The 15,577-nt window shown below is 33.2% G+C and overlaps 2 protein-coding genes across 5 annotated transcripts in view; one reads left to right on the forward strand and one right to left on the reverse strand.

Moving 5' to 3' along the window:
* Window positions 1-485: 485 nt before the first annotated feature.
* Window positions 486-11,398, reverse strand: LOC132744965 (zinc finger protein 346-like). Of its 4 annotated transcripts, none has more exons than XM_060733789.1 (7): window positions 11,268-11,346; window positions 8,498-9,595; window positions 7,636-7,964; window positions 6,423-6,569; window positions 3,050-3,226; window positions 2,755-2,844; window positions 486-2,128 (listed from the first exon to the last, which is right to left on the reverse strand). In XM_060733789.1, exons 3-7 carry the CDS (start codon window positions 7,790-7,792, stop codon window positions 1,938-1,940), a joined length of 762 nt encoding a protein of 253 aa, XP_060589772.1. In that variant the 5' UTR covers window positions 7,793-7,964; window positions 8,498-9,595; window positions 11,268-11,346; the 3' UTR covers window positions 486-1,937. The 4 variants fall into 4 exon arrangements, with proteins under 4 accessions (XP_060589772.1, XP_060589779.1, XP_060589787.1 ...); XM_060733796.1 differs by having other exon boundaries at window positions 9,514-9,595; window positions 11,268-11,342; XM_060733804.1 differs by lacking the exon at window positions 8,498-9,595 and having other exon boundaries at window positions 11,268-11,398.
* LOC132744954 (PAS domain-containing serine/threonine-protein kinase-like) overlaps window positions 11,340-15,577 on the forward strand; it is a gene marked incomplete at its 3' end in the record, with an annotated part of 34,203 nt that continues 29,965 nt past the window's right edge. Inside the window, 1 exon segment of the mRNA XM_060733759.1 lies at window positions 11,340-11,387. Within this exon segment, the coding sequence (XP_060589742.1) occupies window positions 11,368-11,387 (20 nt within the window).

Here is a 15,577-nt window from a genome sequence, read left to right on the forward strand (position 1 = left end):
TTATTATACCCTTATGTTTGATTATCATGGAACTTATCATGTTTTATACTTTGTAGCTTCTTATTTGAGGACACACCCGAAGATGACACGGGCCCTCCACACGTATGTCCATGGCTAAAGGGTGACGCATGCCCTTGTTCAGGATCCTATCAACTGTGCCAACACTGTAGGAAGTACAGTTACGCTTGATAAGATTTTATACAAGACGCCCGCCATTGTGACGAATTTTGTTTAACAACGCCACCACTTTATTGATACATCATGACAGAAACTTTACGGGAGGAATAGACTGAGATACGTTGATAGTGTTTGTTTGTGCAGTGACTTATCATAGTAGTTTATCATATACAATCATTTTTTCATTTATAAATATTCATTTCTGTAAATAAATTTGTATATATTTTTCTGTTCTGAGTTGTTGGTTGTTTTAGATAGCAATTGTGGTCGGCCTGGTATCCCAGCGTAGTCCCTATTGTGACAGTTCACAATTGAGCTGAAATAAGTATGAGTATAAGACTAACTTCCCTTTGAATATATAGAGGATACCGTTAACTAAGGTTCCAAGATGCCAGTGAAATAAAAAAGTCAGCCCTTGCATAGATTTTGTTTGATGAGACAATATGTTGTTGGTATTGGCTGCATATTGTAATATCCGATTACGTCACACCAACAGTGGACTCTTCCAATCCTCCAAATTTCAAAGTAGGACAAGTCCTTTATACAAATAGTTAGGGATAAATAACATACATCTTGTCACCTTAGTGCAATAACAGGTTAACTTCTTATATAATTTAATAGCAGTTAACCTGTTACTGCACAATAGTGACAAACTGTAAAATTTATATCAACAAAAAGAAATATTTCACTGTAAAATACTCAAATTTAATTGGCAATAAGATAATCAATTAAAGAACATGCATGATAATAAAAATGTATGGACTTGTAAATGATATCTTAAAATAAAATAATTACCCCCAAAAAAATTAAAGTCATAAATAAAAATTATTATTTCATTTTCATTAACATCAGATAGCATAGATGTAGTGCTAACAAAACAATATTAATGTATATCAAAACAAGGCTTGAATGCTGTACAGACCCTAAAATGAACACTTTTACACTAGATAAAAACATTAACATGATTGGTCCAATGTGAAATGTTTGGCCCATGTCTATTGTAGTTCAAATAATCATTGTTTATTACAGTCATGCTTTGTAGTGGAAAGTGTGAAATTATATTTGATAATTTTCACAGTGAAATTATATTTGATAGTTTTCACTGTAGCTAAAACTATATTTGAATGCGGATGAAAATATTAGTTCAAAACTAAATGGAATTATCAACAGGTATAAATTCTGTCGTACGTAAATTTTGCTTCTTTAGAAGGAGCAAGTAAATAACTGTATACATTTGTTAAAAATGTTACGAAATTCGAGACATTTAACAGAACTAAATTTCAAAATTGCTACGGTGATATCATGATGTGATGACGTCATGAAGAAGAACTTATGATGTTCAAAGCGAAAACAAGTAAAAAAGACTAAAAAAACATAAAAATCTCTTAGTTTTGCACGTAAGATTGAAATATATTTCACTCATGAACACAAGCTATAATATTCTCAATAGTGGCGTAGTCACCCTTATAAATATTGCATCTGGCGTCCACTCACTGAAATATATTTCGATCTTACATGCAAAACAAACAAATATCCTCTACAGATCCATTAACTGGCTTGAAACCAGGAGAAATTAGCCTCTGCCACTAGTTTAGAACAATTACAGTCTGATTAGGCTTTATACTGTTGGCTGACGTTAAATGTTCATTTTATTACCTTTAAAATTGATAATGTACAGTTCCAACAATGGAAGCTGGACAAGTCCATTAAACATTCACCAGGTTTAGCGTTACAAAAATTTAATGTAAAAAATATAGTATCTATTTATCATAAGTGAGTGGTTTTAACTCCAGTAAAGTTGCTGGAGGCAGAGGTGGTGTCGGCATAACAACATGGTCAGATGATTCTGTTCCACTGCTTGGCACAAATTTCTTCTTCGCAGCAGAATGTGGGAGTTGTGTCCCTTGTTGCAAGTTTTTGGCATTCTCAACCTTTTTATTATGTGAAGATCCTGGAAAAAACATATTGTTCATTATTTTTTTTTTTGCTTTTACGCCAATTTATAACATGTGTTGTCATATCTTGGCGGTCCATCCACCGGACCTACTTTCCTAGCTAACTCACCAGTGATACCATTGCTCCTGTAAGTGACCGACTACTAATCTCACATGATTTCTGAATAAGCAATGAGAGACAAATGACCATTAGTCTTCATTTATTATATTCAACTGTATCAGAGTTTTGTTAATTTTTACAGTAACTTAAAAAAATATTTTCATGACATAATTAATGATAATTTTTTCAATTTCCAGATACAAAGTGCTTCAAACTCCATGTACATTTTAAGGTAATACTGACCTGACTTTGCCAACAATTTTAACACGCTTAGGGCAATCAAGTGCATTATTACAGGATATATGCACAGCATAAAGAAGGAATGCTTACAATGATGTCATATGACGTCAGATACGAGATCAATAAACTAATTTCATTTTCCACTCTAATTCTTTTTATTTGAAACGATTTTTAAAAAAATTACATATTTAACCTTTAGAAAAGATGAAGCCAACTTTAACTTGTTCTGACTGTCTGTTCCACTTTATTGATATTGTTATGTAAGATAAATAAACAGTTTACCACTTCTATGTTGTTCCATCTGTTCTATGGAATTGACATGTAGATTACAGAATCCACAGTAAAAACTGGCACCATTTTGACTCTCTAAGGCTGAAAAAATCCAAATTCCACATTCAAATTATTGTTTGTTTCACCTTAGAAAAAATATTTACATTTTTAAAAGGCTACTGGGCAGGGTTTAAACTTCACTTTATGTTTCTTAATATAGATTATTAAGCTTGAAATAATGCACAAATATAATTTACTGCAAGTAATTTGTTTATAAATGCTTTATGATAAAGATAAATCCAGTCACCTTCTTTTGTTTGGAATTTTCTTTTATGTTTTTTTCCGGACAGGTGTTGTTCCTCATGTGACTTTGATGTGTACTCTACCTCACATATATCACACTTCCCCTGGTATAATGGATTTTTCAAAGGTAATTTTCCCAACAAATTTGCCTTCACTGCATTCATAACGGGGTCTGCATTATCTGCAATAATAACAGACAGAGCATATAAATAATACAAACTATAATAGTTTAATAATCAACCTTCAATTAAATTAACAAACAACCAGCCAAAAGGTCACCTATTTTTTATGATTCTGTGATTGAAACAAATATACCAGCAATAATATTGCTTTCATTAACTATTTATGTTTCTTTCAGTTTAAAAATGTTAATAATTCAAATAGTTATAATTGACAACAATGATTCTGTCATTTTTCTCTTGCATTTTTTTGGTTGTTTGGTTTTATGTCGCATCAACACAGTAGAAGTCATATTGTGATTTTCCGGCTTTACTGGTGGATGAAGACCTCAAATGCCCCTCTTTGTTTTACTTTAGGCATGAACCCCTACCCGAGTAGAACCATTTATGATCCGCAAGCTAGGTGGATAGCTTCTTCACTTGAAAGATTTCAAAGTCCCTTATGGGATTGGAACCCACAGTGGTGATGGACAAATGTTTGAAGTCAAGTAACCTTAACCACTTGGCCACAAAAGTAGCATCCATTACTAAACATTATATAAATTAAAGCCTTGAAAGAGGGAGAAATAGCATTTTGGAATAATATCCAATTGATACATTAATATTTATCACACTAAATTTCTTAAATAGACTTGTCAGTCTTTCAGTCTTTACCAAAACAACTATTTATTTTACAGAAAATTTCAGAATAAGAACTGACTGAATAGCAAAGAGTGCTGACTATGAACAGACGGCCTAGATTTGCTGGATGATCTTGGTCTGCACTTGCCACATGGATAGATTCTGTAGTCTGTAGCCTTATGGTGAATTTACAGTTTAAAACAAAAGCAGCTGCTGTCACATAGACAGAATACCCAACTATGACTATTATAAGTGCTTAAAAGCAAAACCAGCGCCAGGATTTTTTTCTGACTTCATAAAGGAGAATAATTCAGTAAAAAATCCATGCTAGAGTTATCTTACAGTGATTAAATCAGCGACCTACAATCATGACTTATGACCTTTCAGCTTTTCTTTAGAAAAACTTGCTGGTACCAAAAAGCTTGGAAAACTAAGCTTACTGGTTCCAAAAATTGGGGTTGACTAAGTGTATTGATTTTAAAAGGAGGCTGAATCAAATGAAACCAACCAATCAACTCACTATCAGTACTAAATAATTCTAAAACAGGTTCTCAAATAATATCACATATATTTCAAATATTTGAAGATATATGCTAAAAAAGAAATAATTTGAAGAATATTCATGTGTGCTAAATATTTTCAAACATAGAATTTAAAGGCACATTATGCCTCAGAAATTTATACAAGAGGGCCATGATGGCCCTGAGGTCGCTCACCTGTATATAGGCCCCCCCATCCCCGGGCTAATTTTTACCCAAGGGCTTTTATTTGTTTATTTGAACAGACTTGGTAGACACCCATAAGAAGATGTTTCATGCTAAACTCTAATTTCTAGCTCATTGGGTTTTTTAAAAGAAGATTTTTAAAGTTTTTACTATACACATATAGTTAAAAACAATGACACCCCTGGGGCAGGGCCAGTTTTGACCCCCGGGCTTTTATTTGAACAAACTTTGTAGATATTTACTTAAAGATGTTTCATGCTTAATATCTAAACTCTAGCTATTTGGGTTTTTTCAAAGAAGATTTTTAAGTTTTTGCTATACACATATAAGGAAAATCAATGACCCCCCCCAACCCGGGCGGGGCCAGTTTTGACCCCAGGGCTTTTATTTGAACATACTTGGTAGACACCAATTAGAACATGTTTCATGCTAAATATCTTAGCTCTAGCTCTTTGAGTTCTTTAAAAGAAGATTTTTTAAGTTTTTACTATATGCATATAGGGAAAATCAATGACCCCCTGGGGCGGGGCCAATTTTGACCCCAGGGCTTTTATTTGAACAAACTTGGTAGACACTTATTAGAAGATGTTTCATGCTAAATATCTTAGCTCTAGCTCTTTGGGTTCTTTAAAAGAAGATTTTTTAAGTTTTTACTATATGCATATAGGGAAAATCTATGACCCCCTGGGGCGGGGTCAATTTTGACCCCAGGGCTTTTATTTGAACAAACTTGGTAGACATTCACTAGAAGATGTTTCATGCCAAATATCTAAGCTCTAGCTCTTATGGTTCTTTAAAAGAAGATTTTTTAAGTTTTTACTATATGCATATAGGGAAAATCAATGACCCCCGGGGTGGGGCCAATTTTGACCACAGGGCTTTAATTTGAACAAACTTGGTAGACACTCACTAGAAGATGTTTCATGCTTAATATCTTAGCTCTAGCTCTTTGGGTTCTTTAAAAGAAGATTTTTTAAGTTTTTACTATATGCATATAGGGAAAATCAATGACCCCCTGGGGCGGGACCAATTTTGACCCCAGGGCTTTTATTTGAACAAACTTGGTAGACACTTATTAGAAGATGTTTCATGCTAAATATCTTAGCTCTAGCTCTTTGGGTTCTTTAAAAGAAGATTTTTTAAGTTTTTACTATATGCATATAGGGAAAATCAATGACCCCCTGGGGCGGGGCCAATTTTGACCCCAGGGCTTTTATTTTAACAAACTTGGTAGACGCTTACTAGAAGATGTTTCATGCCAAATATCTAAGCTCTAGCTCTTGGGGTTGTTTAAAAGAAGATATTTAAAGATTTTTCTTTCGGTTGCCATGGCAACCAGAGTTCTGCATGGAATTAAATTCTTTGAACAATTTTTAAAGGTGACCACCAAAGGAACATTCCTGTGAAGTTTGGATGAAATTGGCTCAGTGGTTTATGAGGAGATGTCATTTAAAGCAAAAGTTTACGGACGGACGACGGAGGACGGACGGACGCTGGACGAAAAGCGATCACAAAAGCTCACCCTGTCACTTTGTGACAGGTGAGCTAACAATGCCTAATAAATATTTTACAGAATGGATTTATAGCATTTGCATGTCAGATGTTTATCACTGGAGGAAAGAAGCATTGAATGTGGAAAAAAATTTAACATAAAAATATTTTTGTACCAAAAGGTAAAGAAAGTGGTACATGTATTTTATCTACCATCATCCATGCAGAATAAACTTTTACTAATACAAAATGTAACTAAAATGCAAAAGGTGATTTAACTATTAATTATATTATGATAACGAGTTGCTTTTCTGAAAGTTTTAAGAATCACTAAAAATAGCAGGCTTTTAAGCCAACACACTTGTCTGTAGAAATTGGACAGCATGTGCACTTTCTGGTGATGTAAAGGGCTGTTCAGTCTTTCCTTCATTTCTATAGTTATCTTGGTCACTAACTGCAGCTGAAGGTTTTACAAAACGTCCCTCATACCCCTTTACTTTCAATTGAACTGAAAAGAAAATTTATCATTTGCATAGAACAAAAATGCTGAATTTGTAAACTGAACTATCATTTTCTTATAAAAGGTTTTGATGGGATTGGAAATATGTTCTAGAATTTTTTATATCATTTGATGTAGCTCTTTACCTATAACTTGTGTGCATCTCTTCACTCACTCTGTTTTTCCAGTCATCATTTTTATTGTGCACCAGTAAAATCTTTTGCTTTTGTTAAGATTTTCAAATTTTAGTGTTTAAGTTTTTTAATCTAATATTCTTTAAGCATCCAACACCTGGAATTTGAAATTTTATCAATAAATAAGCAAATATATAGAGGATATTGAATGAGTATAAGTTCAATACTGAATTTATTGAACTCGTTGAATAAAATCATATTATGCGAGCCTCTGGCGAGCATAATATCATTTTATTCAACGAGTTCAATAAATTCAGTTATGACCTAACACAAATTTAATATTCTATTTATCACATACTAAAAATAAAGACCGTTTAAAGTTAAAAAGAGTCATTTTTCATTGATGCGCCTACAGTGTAACGCTAACATTTAGCACATCTTTACACTATTTACACTATGTTTGTAAAGCGCAAATGACGTCACATCAAAATATATGCACGGTCGTGCAATACCGCTTTTACGGAGTCGCAAAATCGGCACATGTATGTGATAAATTAAGATAATTATTAGCATCTTAAATCATAAAAGCGTATCATGTTTATTATCAATTTATTATTTTGTATTATTTAAGTACCCAATATTTTACTTTGTTTCTTACATATTGATAGAATTTCAAACTTCAAAAGCTGATCAGACATAACAAATATACAGAGTGGGCCTAGTTGCATACATCTGATATTATAAGCATCAGCTCTCATAAAGTTGGCACAATATTATAGATTACTGGCAGAAACATCATTTATAATAATAATATTTCAGACTCAAGACTATTGGCATATAATCAAACTATGTGTCAGTCTCTACAAAATTACACTAGAATTGATAATTATAGTACATATATTATAAAAGGTCATAAATGACATAAGCCAGTATTTACCAACCTGGCTTGTTCTCAGCAGGGTTTGGTTGAGTGGCAGGAGTCATCCCGCTGGCTTTCAACTTTTTCAAGTGTTTCTTGCCTTCAATATGTTGCTGGTAGTTCTCCGGTCCGGTCATTGTGATGTCACAATGATCACAACGGAACATTGACGTACTCATTCTTGCCGTGCCGGTACAACTAACGGTAACAGCTAAAGCAGTTTACTTTCACCTGACAACTTCAATACTGAAAGAGCTACCTTCCCTATATCTAAAGAACCGCTTCCAGAGATTTAAATCATCTAGCTCTTACAATTATCTTCCCTATGTATCTGACAATGAGACACACCTCCTGAAAAATTAAAATACTCTAGAGACTATAACATTTCTCATTAACATGAAAAAATAATGCAAAAACAAGAAGTTCATATGCTTACATGCTGCAGTTATGCACAGTAGATAAACAAAATCATTGTGTCCTGTCTTGTGAGCTTATGCAATTCAATGTGTACCCTGTCTTGCGACAACATCGATGAACCTTACTTAGGAGAATATATATTATAACTTAAACCTTTTTTGAGATAACAGGATAGATAATTTTTATTGACGTAAACAGTACAGTAGACTAGTTTGTTATATGCTGCAGTAATTCCTAAAACTGCCATGATGTATGCCACCAGAATAGATCAAGGTCAGTCTGCATGTTCAGGCACTATACTGTTACATGTAGTTGACTAATTGATAATTGAACAGTTCCAAAAATGGGTGCTGGACAAGTCCATTAGTTTAATCATACTTTATTGCTAATATATACATCTATATATATAGAAAAACAAATTGATGTCAAAATAACAAATAGGAAGAGGGTTGGGCCCAAGTTCTAACAACATTAGCGATCGGCCCTCCCCTGACAAGTCCATTGCAAAAGTTAGCTGATTAATGGTTAAATACAACATAATAATTATAAGCTCCAGTCTTATAATTAAAATCCTTCTTCAATGAAAGAAAAAATATAGTTAATGATTGTAAACAAACAGGAAAAAGGATATCAGTAGAGTTGCAATATTATGTTTAAACTGAAAAGCGTGATGTATATTTCAACAGGCTGTTAATAACATGAACAGAATCATCTCTGTTTTTGTTTTTTCTCTGAAATCAAACAAATGCTAAACAAAGAATGCCAAGCAGGTGTACATTCATTGTGCAAGTATTTTCTACAGTCTTAAAATATAGATGAATCTTTAAATCACAAGGCAACACTCTGTTTCTTCTATTGGTGAAATTCATTCATGATTTTTAAAAGAATGGTATAATAAACATCAAGAAAACAGCATTCGGAAATACAAATCTAAACAATGAAAGTAAGAAAATAAAACCCATGAAACAATTGCAATCTGTATTTATACAAGTGCCAATAAAATCTTCCATAGATTTAAATTACATTTCTGGTACATGTACTAGTGTAGTTTAGGATGTATTTTATTTATTTGGTTTGAGTTGCTGCCCTTACCTTTTAGAAAAACACTTGTGCATTACGGGTCAAAATTCATAATTTTTAGTAAAATATAATTATGTTTTCATTTTTTAAATTTTTGCACCTGTCATAAAAATTACTTCACAGGCATTCCATTATAACTACATGAGTTCTCTTTGTGTATTGTGACCCCTTTGAATATTTTAACACTGCAAATTAAATAAGATTATGTTCTTTAACATGATGCATTAAAACATTTTCTCTTTTTTGATCATTAACAAAATAAAACACACTATCACAGAGAAATTTTAAAATCAAATATAGAACTACAGCGTAGTAGACCAGAAATGTAATTTAAACCTATAAGATAATTTTATTGCACAACACTTCTATGAAATGCCCTTGCAACCAAGTTTATGGGGCAAACCTTCCAAAGAAAATAACGATGAACATAATTAGAGATAATTCTTTAAACAGGAACTTCATCCTTCCAACTGTTGATCAGGCAACTGAAAATTATAAATTAATATTAGAGCTATAGTACTTTAATAGTTTGATGGTTCAATTACCAAGATTTAGGTATTTTCTAGCTATTTTGTGAAAAGGCTCCTACTTAAGCAAGGGGAAATTATGCAGCATTTGTGAAAATTGAGTTGAAAAAATACTTTCATATATATGACTGTAAAGTTTTATCCATGATTGTGCACACCTGTCATTTCTTTAAAAAAATTTATTTTAAATCTCAATTTTGCTGCTATTACATTGTTTGCTTGTGTTTTTTGGTGTTGTAACTTTTAAAATTGCTACAGCAAAATGCTGACCCTGTCCAGTATTTATACACTACTGTGAGTTACATGTATATACTTTATGCAGATTTTATTTTAAAGTTACGCTGGATAGTAATTTTGTTTTCGATGATTGTTTGTTTGTTTGTTTCATTTTACCCCTTTTCCCAACAGTATTTCAGTCATATAGGCAGGTAGTTTCCTAACCATCGTTCCTGGAGAGTTACACCAGTACTAGACTACCTTCCTCCATGTTTTTGATGATAAGGTAGATTATTTAACTGTACACTTATTCAAAATATTTGCAAGACAACTGATCATTTTGAACATTTTGTTCAAAGCCTTGATAATGGTCCAGTTTACGATATGGAATATATTGAGCCAAATGCCTGTGGCGTTAACCAATGTCAGTCCTGGCTGACCAAGCAAATATTGTTTGCTCACCACACTGATCAATTTGACACAGTGATATTTCAATGAAAACAGAAATTCACAAATTTGAAAACCTAGCTAAACACCCTTTTCCGATACTTTCTGCACATAGCTCTGGGGAATTCACCTAATCAAGTGTAATAACGAACTCTATGTATTTGGCCTTTTTTAAATAAAGTGAAATAAAACAGTAATTTCATTGTTAAGAAAATAATTAAATATCATTGAATGAATAATTCCATACAAAAAAATAAAGTAAATACACAAGTTTACGCAGAAAATATCTCTACTTATTATGGAAGATGCCTGCCACTAAAAATGTTTTAAGTTTATTGATTTTTCATTTATAAACAATTTATTTTTTTGAAAAATTTGCAATAGATATTAAAGGAAAATTGATAATTTTCAAACACATCATTTTTTCACCTTAAATGGTGAAATAATGATAGAAAAATAGCAATATCATGTAATTGTGTTATGTACTTCACTGTCTGTAGGAAATAAAATAGAGCATGCTTGTTGATTGGCTCATGTTTTCTGGTATTTATATTTTGTGACGACAGAGAAAGGGATAACAATTAAAAAGTCATATTAAGATGCTCATACATTGCCAACTTTTTTCTTGGCTTTCAAGTGACGACAAGGAATGGTTTGTAAGAACTTCAATACACTCTGCAATCTGAAAAATCAGATAGCCTCGTGTTTCTATGCTCTTTCTATTACACTGTCTTAAATATAGACAAAGGGGTATATTCCAGGGGATTCACTTGAGTATGGGACTATGGCTCATATTCAACCAATTATAAAAGGAATGACATTAGGACTTTTCCTATTATACAGGTAAAATTTTAATGACAATGGGGGAATATCACGTAACAAACATTTTCGTGAATGAATGTTGCAAAAATATTTAGAAACAAAGCCTGCAAGACATTACAATAATGAAAAATCAAACATAGATAACCTAATTCAGTTAAATGTAGTTGTTGTGATTTGTCCGGATGTTCAATTTTACAGCTACACCGTTCAATGGTATGCGTGCGCATACAAACCGTTGCTCGGGAATGGCGGAAGAATCAAAAGGGTAAATTTAGGTTTAAATATTGTCTATATCGATCCCTGAAGCTGTCACTCGTTATATCTCAAGAATTTGTCATATGAACATAATGCATTAGTTTTTTATGAAAATGTATAATCGCTTAAACGCATTGAGGACAATAGGCTCCATTATTTTTCGGACACCTGTCAAATCGTTGAGAAGATCATGATTTATCTTGCCATGGCAATTTGAACTTTCAGGAACTAGTAATTAATTTAAGTAAAAACATTTTATTGACTAAAGTGAGTAAAGAAAATTGTATGATTTGTACGTCCAGATGCTTTGAAAGTTTGATTGTGTTCAGAAATGAATAAGAAGGTAGCTTCCATATATGGATTCGGATAGTCCTATAAATATGACGTCGCTTTGAGATATTTTTGCTTCTGGGCAAAGCAACGTCATATCGAAATTGCTCAAAAACCCATAGCATGTTCCGCCAGAAAATCGGGCGGAACGAAAAACAATGAAGACAGCGTGTATTTACATAAGTTTTGACCTATTTATGAACAAAACTAAAAAATAAATACCTTTTATCAAAATAATTAAACTGTCACATCCGAAAAATCATGATTAAATCCTCTCATGTATTTCAATTCTTTTTACAGCCGATAAACAAATGGCTGCCATAAAGTGCGCGAAATCTGATTGGCTAATTCAAATGCAAGCGTTTAATTGAGTCAGAACAATCTAACGGAATATTTTTTTAACGAAATAATTGCCCATGCACCGTCAGCAGAGCTCCAGATAATTTTTTTGGCCAAGGGGTTTTTACCCCTCAAAATTTATAGTGAGGGGTAAAATGCAAATTCTGAAAAACTTAAGGGGTAAAATCTGTCAAAAAAGCATTTTGCATATTTTATAAACAAATTAAACTTATTGTTGTGTTGTGTTTGTTTGTTTGTTTGTTTTCTTTTTTTAGAAAAACCTTTACAAATTAAATACTGATTTAATGTGAAACAATACAAAACATGCCATGTAAAGTCAGACTTCCAGAGTATACTGGAACTCAAGTTTAGGATACACAGCAAAATTATCAGGGCTTCCATTTTCAAAATTTGGAAGTCAAAGACTTCAAAATCTCTGATATTGGAAGTCACATTATATAGGTAAAGAAGGAAAGTATTGATTTTCGGAAGTCACAGGCCAAATGAAGGAGTAAATGACTCCCAAACTTCCACTAGTGGAAGCCCTCAAGTTATTTTATTTTCTAGGAGTCAATATTTTTCTTTCTTTATTTTTGTTGGCATGTACCTTATCATGTACTCCAGTTTGAACAATTATAGTTGAAATTAGAATTAAAGAAACATAAACAAGATTTTTTTATCTTTCCTTAAAAAAAGTATTGGTCTGAGAGAAAATTGTCCGTAACTGTAGACTGGGTACGAAAATATTAAGTACAAAACTGCAGGTGAAAAACGTTATTTTGTTCTAACAACATAAGTTACATGTAAAGAAATTAAAATATATTTTTGTTTATATTGAGGCATAAGTATGACAAGAGATGCCTAAACAAACTTAATACTGTGTTAACTCCTACGATGATTATCTGGCACAAATTTCATCAATAATTTCACAGGTTGATAGATCTACGGGAGTTACCTCCCTTCTGTATTTCCTGCTACTTTCGTTTTTAACATGCGTTGTTGACAACAGAATTTTTAGTTTTCAATGCAATAAAATGGAAATATGTTGTATTTTTATGCTCAAAACATTTTCTTTCTACATATCAAATGTTTACACTTCTATTCTTTTACGCATAAATTTTGACATACGAGCGTATTTTCATTTTGTTGTGCGTAACTGTGACGCACGAATTTTGAAAGTGATGCGTATTTTAGATTTTCTATGCGTATTTTACGCTTATACGCACGCTATCTGGAGCTCTGCGTCAGTGTGTTCGAATATATTTTTCCATTCAAAAATTTGGAATTAATCTGTAAAGCACCTTGCTTAACCAGTATGGCTGATAGACAAAATAGATTGATGTTTATATTTTATTTTAAATTGATAAGTACATTGTTTGAGAGTTTTTGTGTATGATTGAGCATGAAATTGAAAGAAAAGAAGATAAGCTTTTGAATAAAGCTTGAAAGGCAAGACAATAGACATTTTTTGAATTTTTTATGATGCTATGCGTTTTTGAGCAATAACTATTAGACGTCAGGCTTGACCGACATAAACTATAACAAGCCTGTAACGTCTAATATATTGGACTAGGATTCGGACTGCATATAATTCGAACCAGATATTTATCTGTTTATCAACGATTTACACACAGTTCACCGCTAAGACGTTTCACCTCAAGTTTTTTTTCTGTCATGGGTTAGTGCTTAATTATCAGTCAGAAAATAAAATACAAATGTCAAAAACTTGTTTGACAATATTTTTTTGCAAAGAAAAATTCAGAAAAATCTTACAGTAAGGCTAGTGCAAATTTTGATGACTGAACTTTTTTAATGAATTGAGAGACTCTTATGCAAATGTTCATGTATTGTATGACCAGGGCTGCCGATTTTTTGCGGATTTCGTGAGCTCCTGGGTCATTTTTGAGATCGATGTAAATTTGACAAAGACAATAAATTCATTCGTCATATTTTATACAGTACCCAAAAACCGACACGCTTCGGCTTTTATCATTACGCTAGCCACCTATGGTACGTCTGTAAGCGCTTTTCTCATTGGTCAAATCGAGTCTTTTCCGGCATTCTATTTTAGAATAACCAATCAAATTACAGTTTACACTGTCGCTCTTGTCTGTTGTCAAAATACATCAAAATGTCGGATATTTGTTTTGAGGGCTGATGAAAACCTGAAGTCCAACTAAAGTGTCTCTGAATGGCTTTAAAGGCAACCAAGGAAGTCAAATTTAGAGTCCAGGAAATTGATTTTAGGGCATACCAAATCATCAAGTTCCAGGAGCTTCCGGGGGCTTCGCCCACTGGGCCCCCACCAGGGCTCTGCCCTGGGCCCGCAGCCCCCTTGACCCCCGACGTATTTTCCTCTGATTTTGCAATTTGCTGTTGGCAGCCCTGTATGACTGACTTGACTGTGTTTTGTGACAAAAGCACTCTTATTTCTTAAGTAAGTTCCAAATTTATAATAAAATTTCAATTTAAATGTTGTTTTTTGTTGTGTTTTTGTGTCGCCTCTACGGAGGAGTGGCGACAGACAGGGAGTACTTCTCCGTTGTCTGTCTGTTTGTCCATACAAACTCAAGTGACATTATGGGGTGAATATCCATGTTCATTCCATACAGACTTGTACTTGTAGGGAAAAAGGTTGATAATGTAGTGCAAATACATTGGTTATGGGGTTTTAGAGATCAAATTAAAATCCCAGCAGACAACAACAGACACCATTTCAATCGTAATACTGTCAACCAAATACCGGAAACTGACATTATGACTAAGTATAAAACTTTACGGATGCATATTATCAGGGCAAGAGGATTTGCTTGTTGTTTTTGGGGGGGGGCATTTTTTACTGAAATAGGGGTAAAAAACATGATTTTGAGAGGGGAATGGGCATGGATGCCAATTTTTCGCGGAAATCCACGGATTTCGAGGTCCTCAAACCACTTTTGAGAACGATGTAAATCCGAGGAGAAAATTTGGGGGGGTGGGGGTCTCTTTCTCCAAGTTTGCTACCGTCTATTGTCCGCCAATTGTAAATATTTAGACCGTACCGCTTTTCGGGTATGTTCAGTTATTGCTATTATAGTAAGCCAATGAACGATAGCTTTAAATGTACCGACCAATCGCAGGGACTGCGTTCAGGACGAAGTCAGGCGAAAACTTTGCCGAAATATTTTCACTTCGTCCTATATGATTGGAAAACCGAAATTCTAGTCACCCTAAAATCTCTATGAAATGTCTGACATGTATATTTCTCCACTCCATAATGACTGCCTGGAGGCAGATTTAATTGTGTAATCTGACGTAATTAGCACACGCACTGAAGCGTGGCCATAGCGGCATTTGGAATTCACACTTGGAAATCTTCATCGCTAAAAATAGCTCATTGATTATACATTAAATTTTCGGGTAAATTAAAGCTGTGAAGTACCCTGATATGAATGCAGCAGATGATAAAAAGCTAGCTAAATGATAATTAAGTTACCTCAAATGTATATTTGTGTCTTATTTACAATTTCCCCTATATGTTTTGTTTGATTT

The sequence above is a fragment of the Ruditapes philippinarum genome, unplaced genomic scaffold, assembly GCF_026571515.1.
Source record: "Ruditapes philippinarum isolate M1 unplaced genomic scaffold, ASM2657151v2 ctg7881_1_1_1_1, whole genome shotgun sequence".
NCBI lineage: Eukaryota > Metazoa > Mollusca > Bivalvia > Venerida > Veneridae > Ruditapes > Ruditapes philippinarum.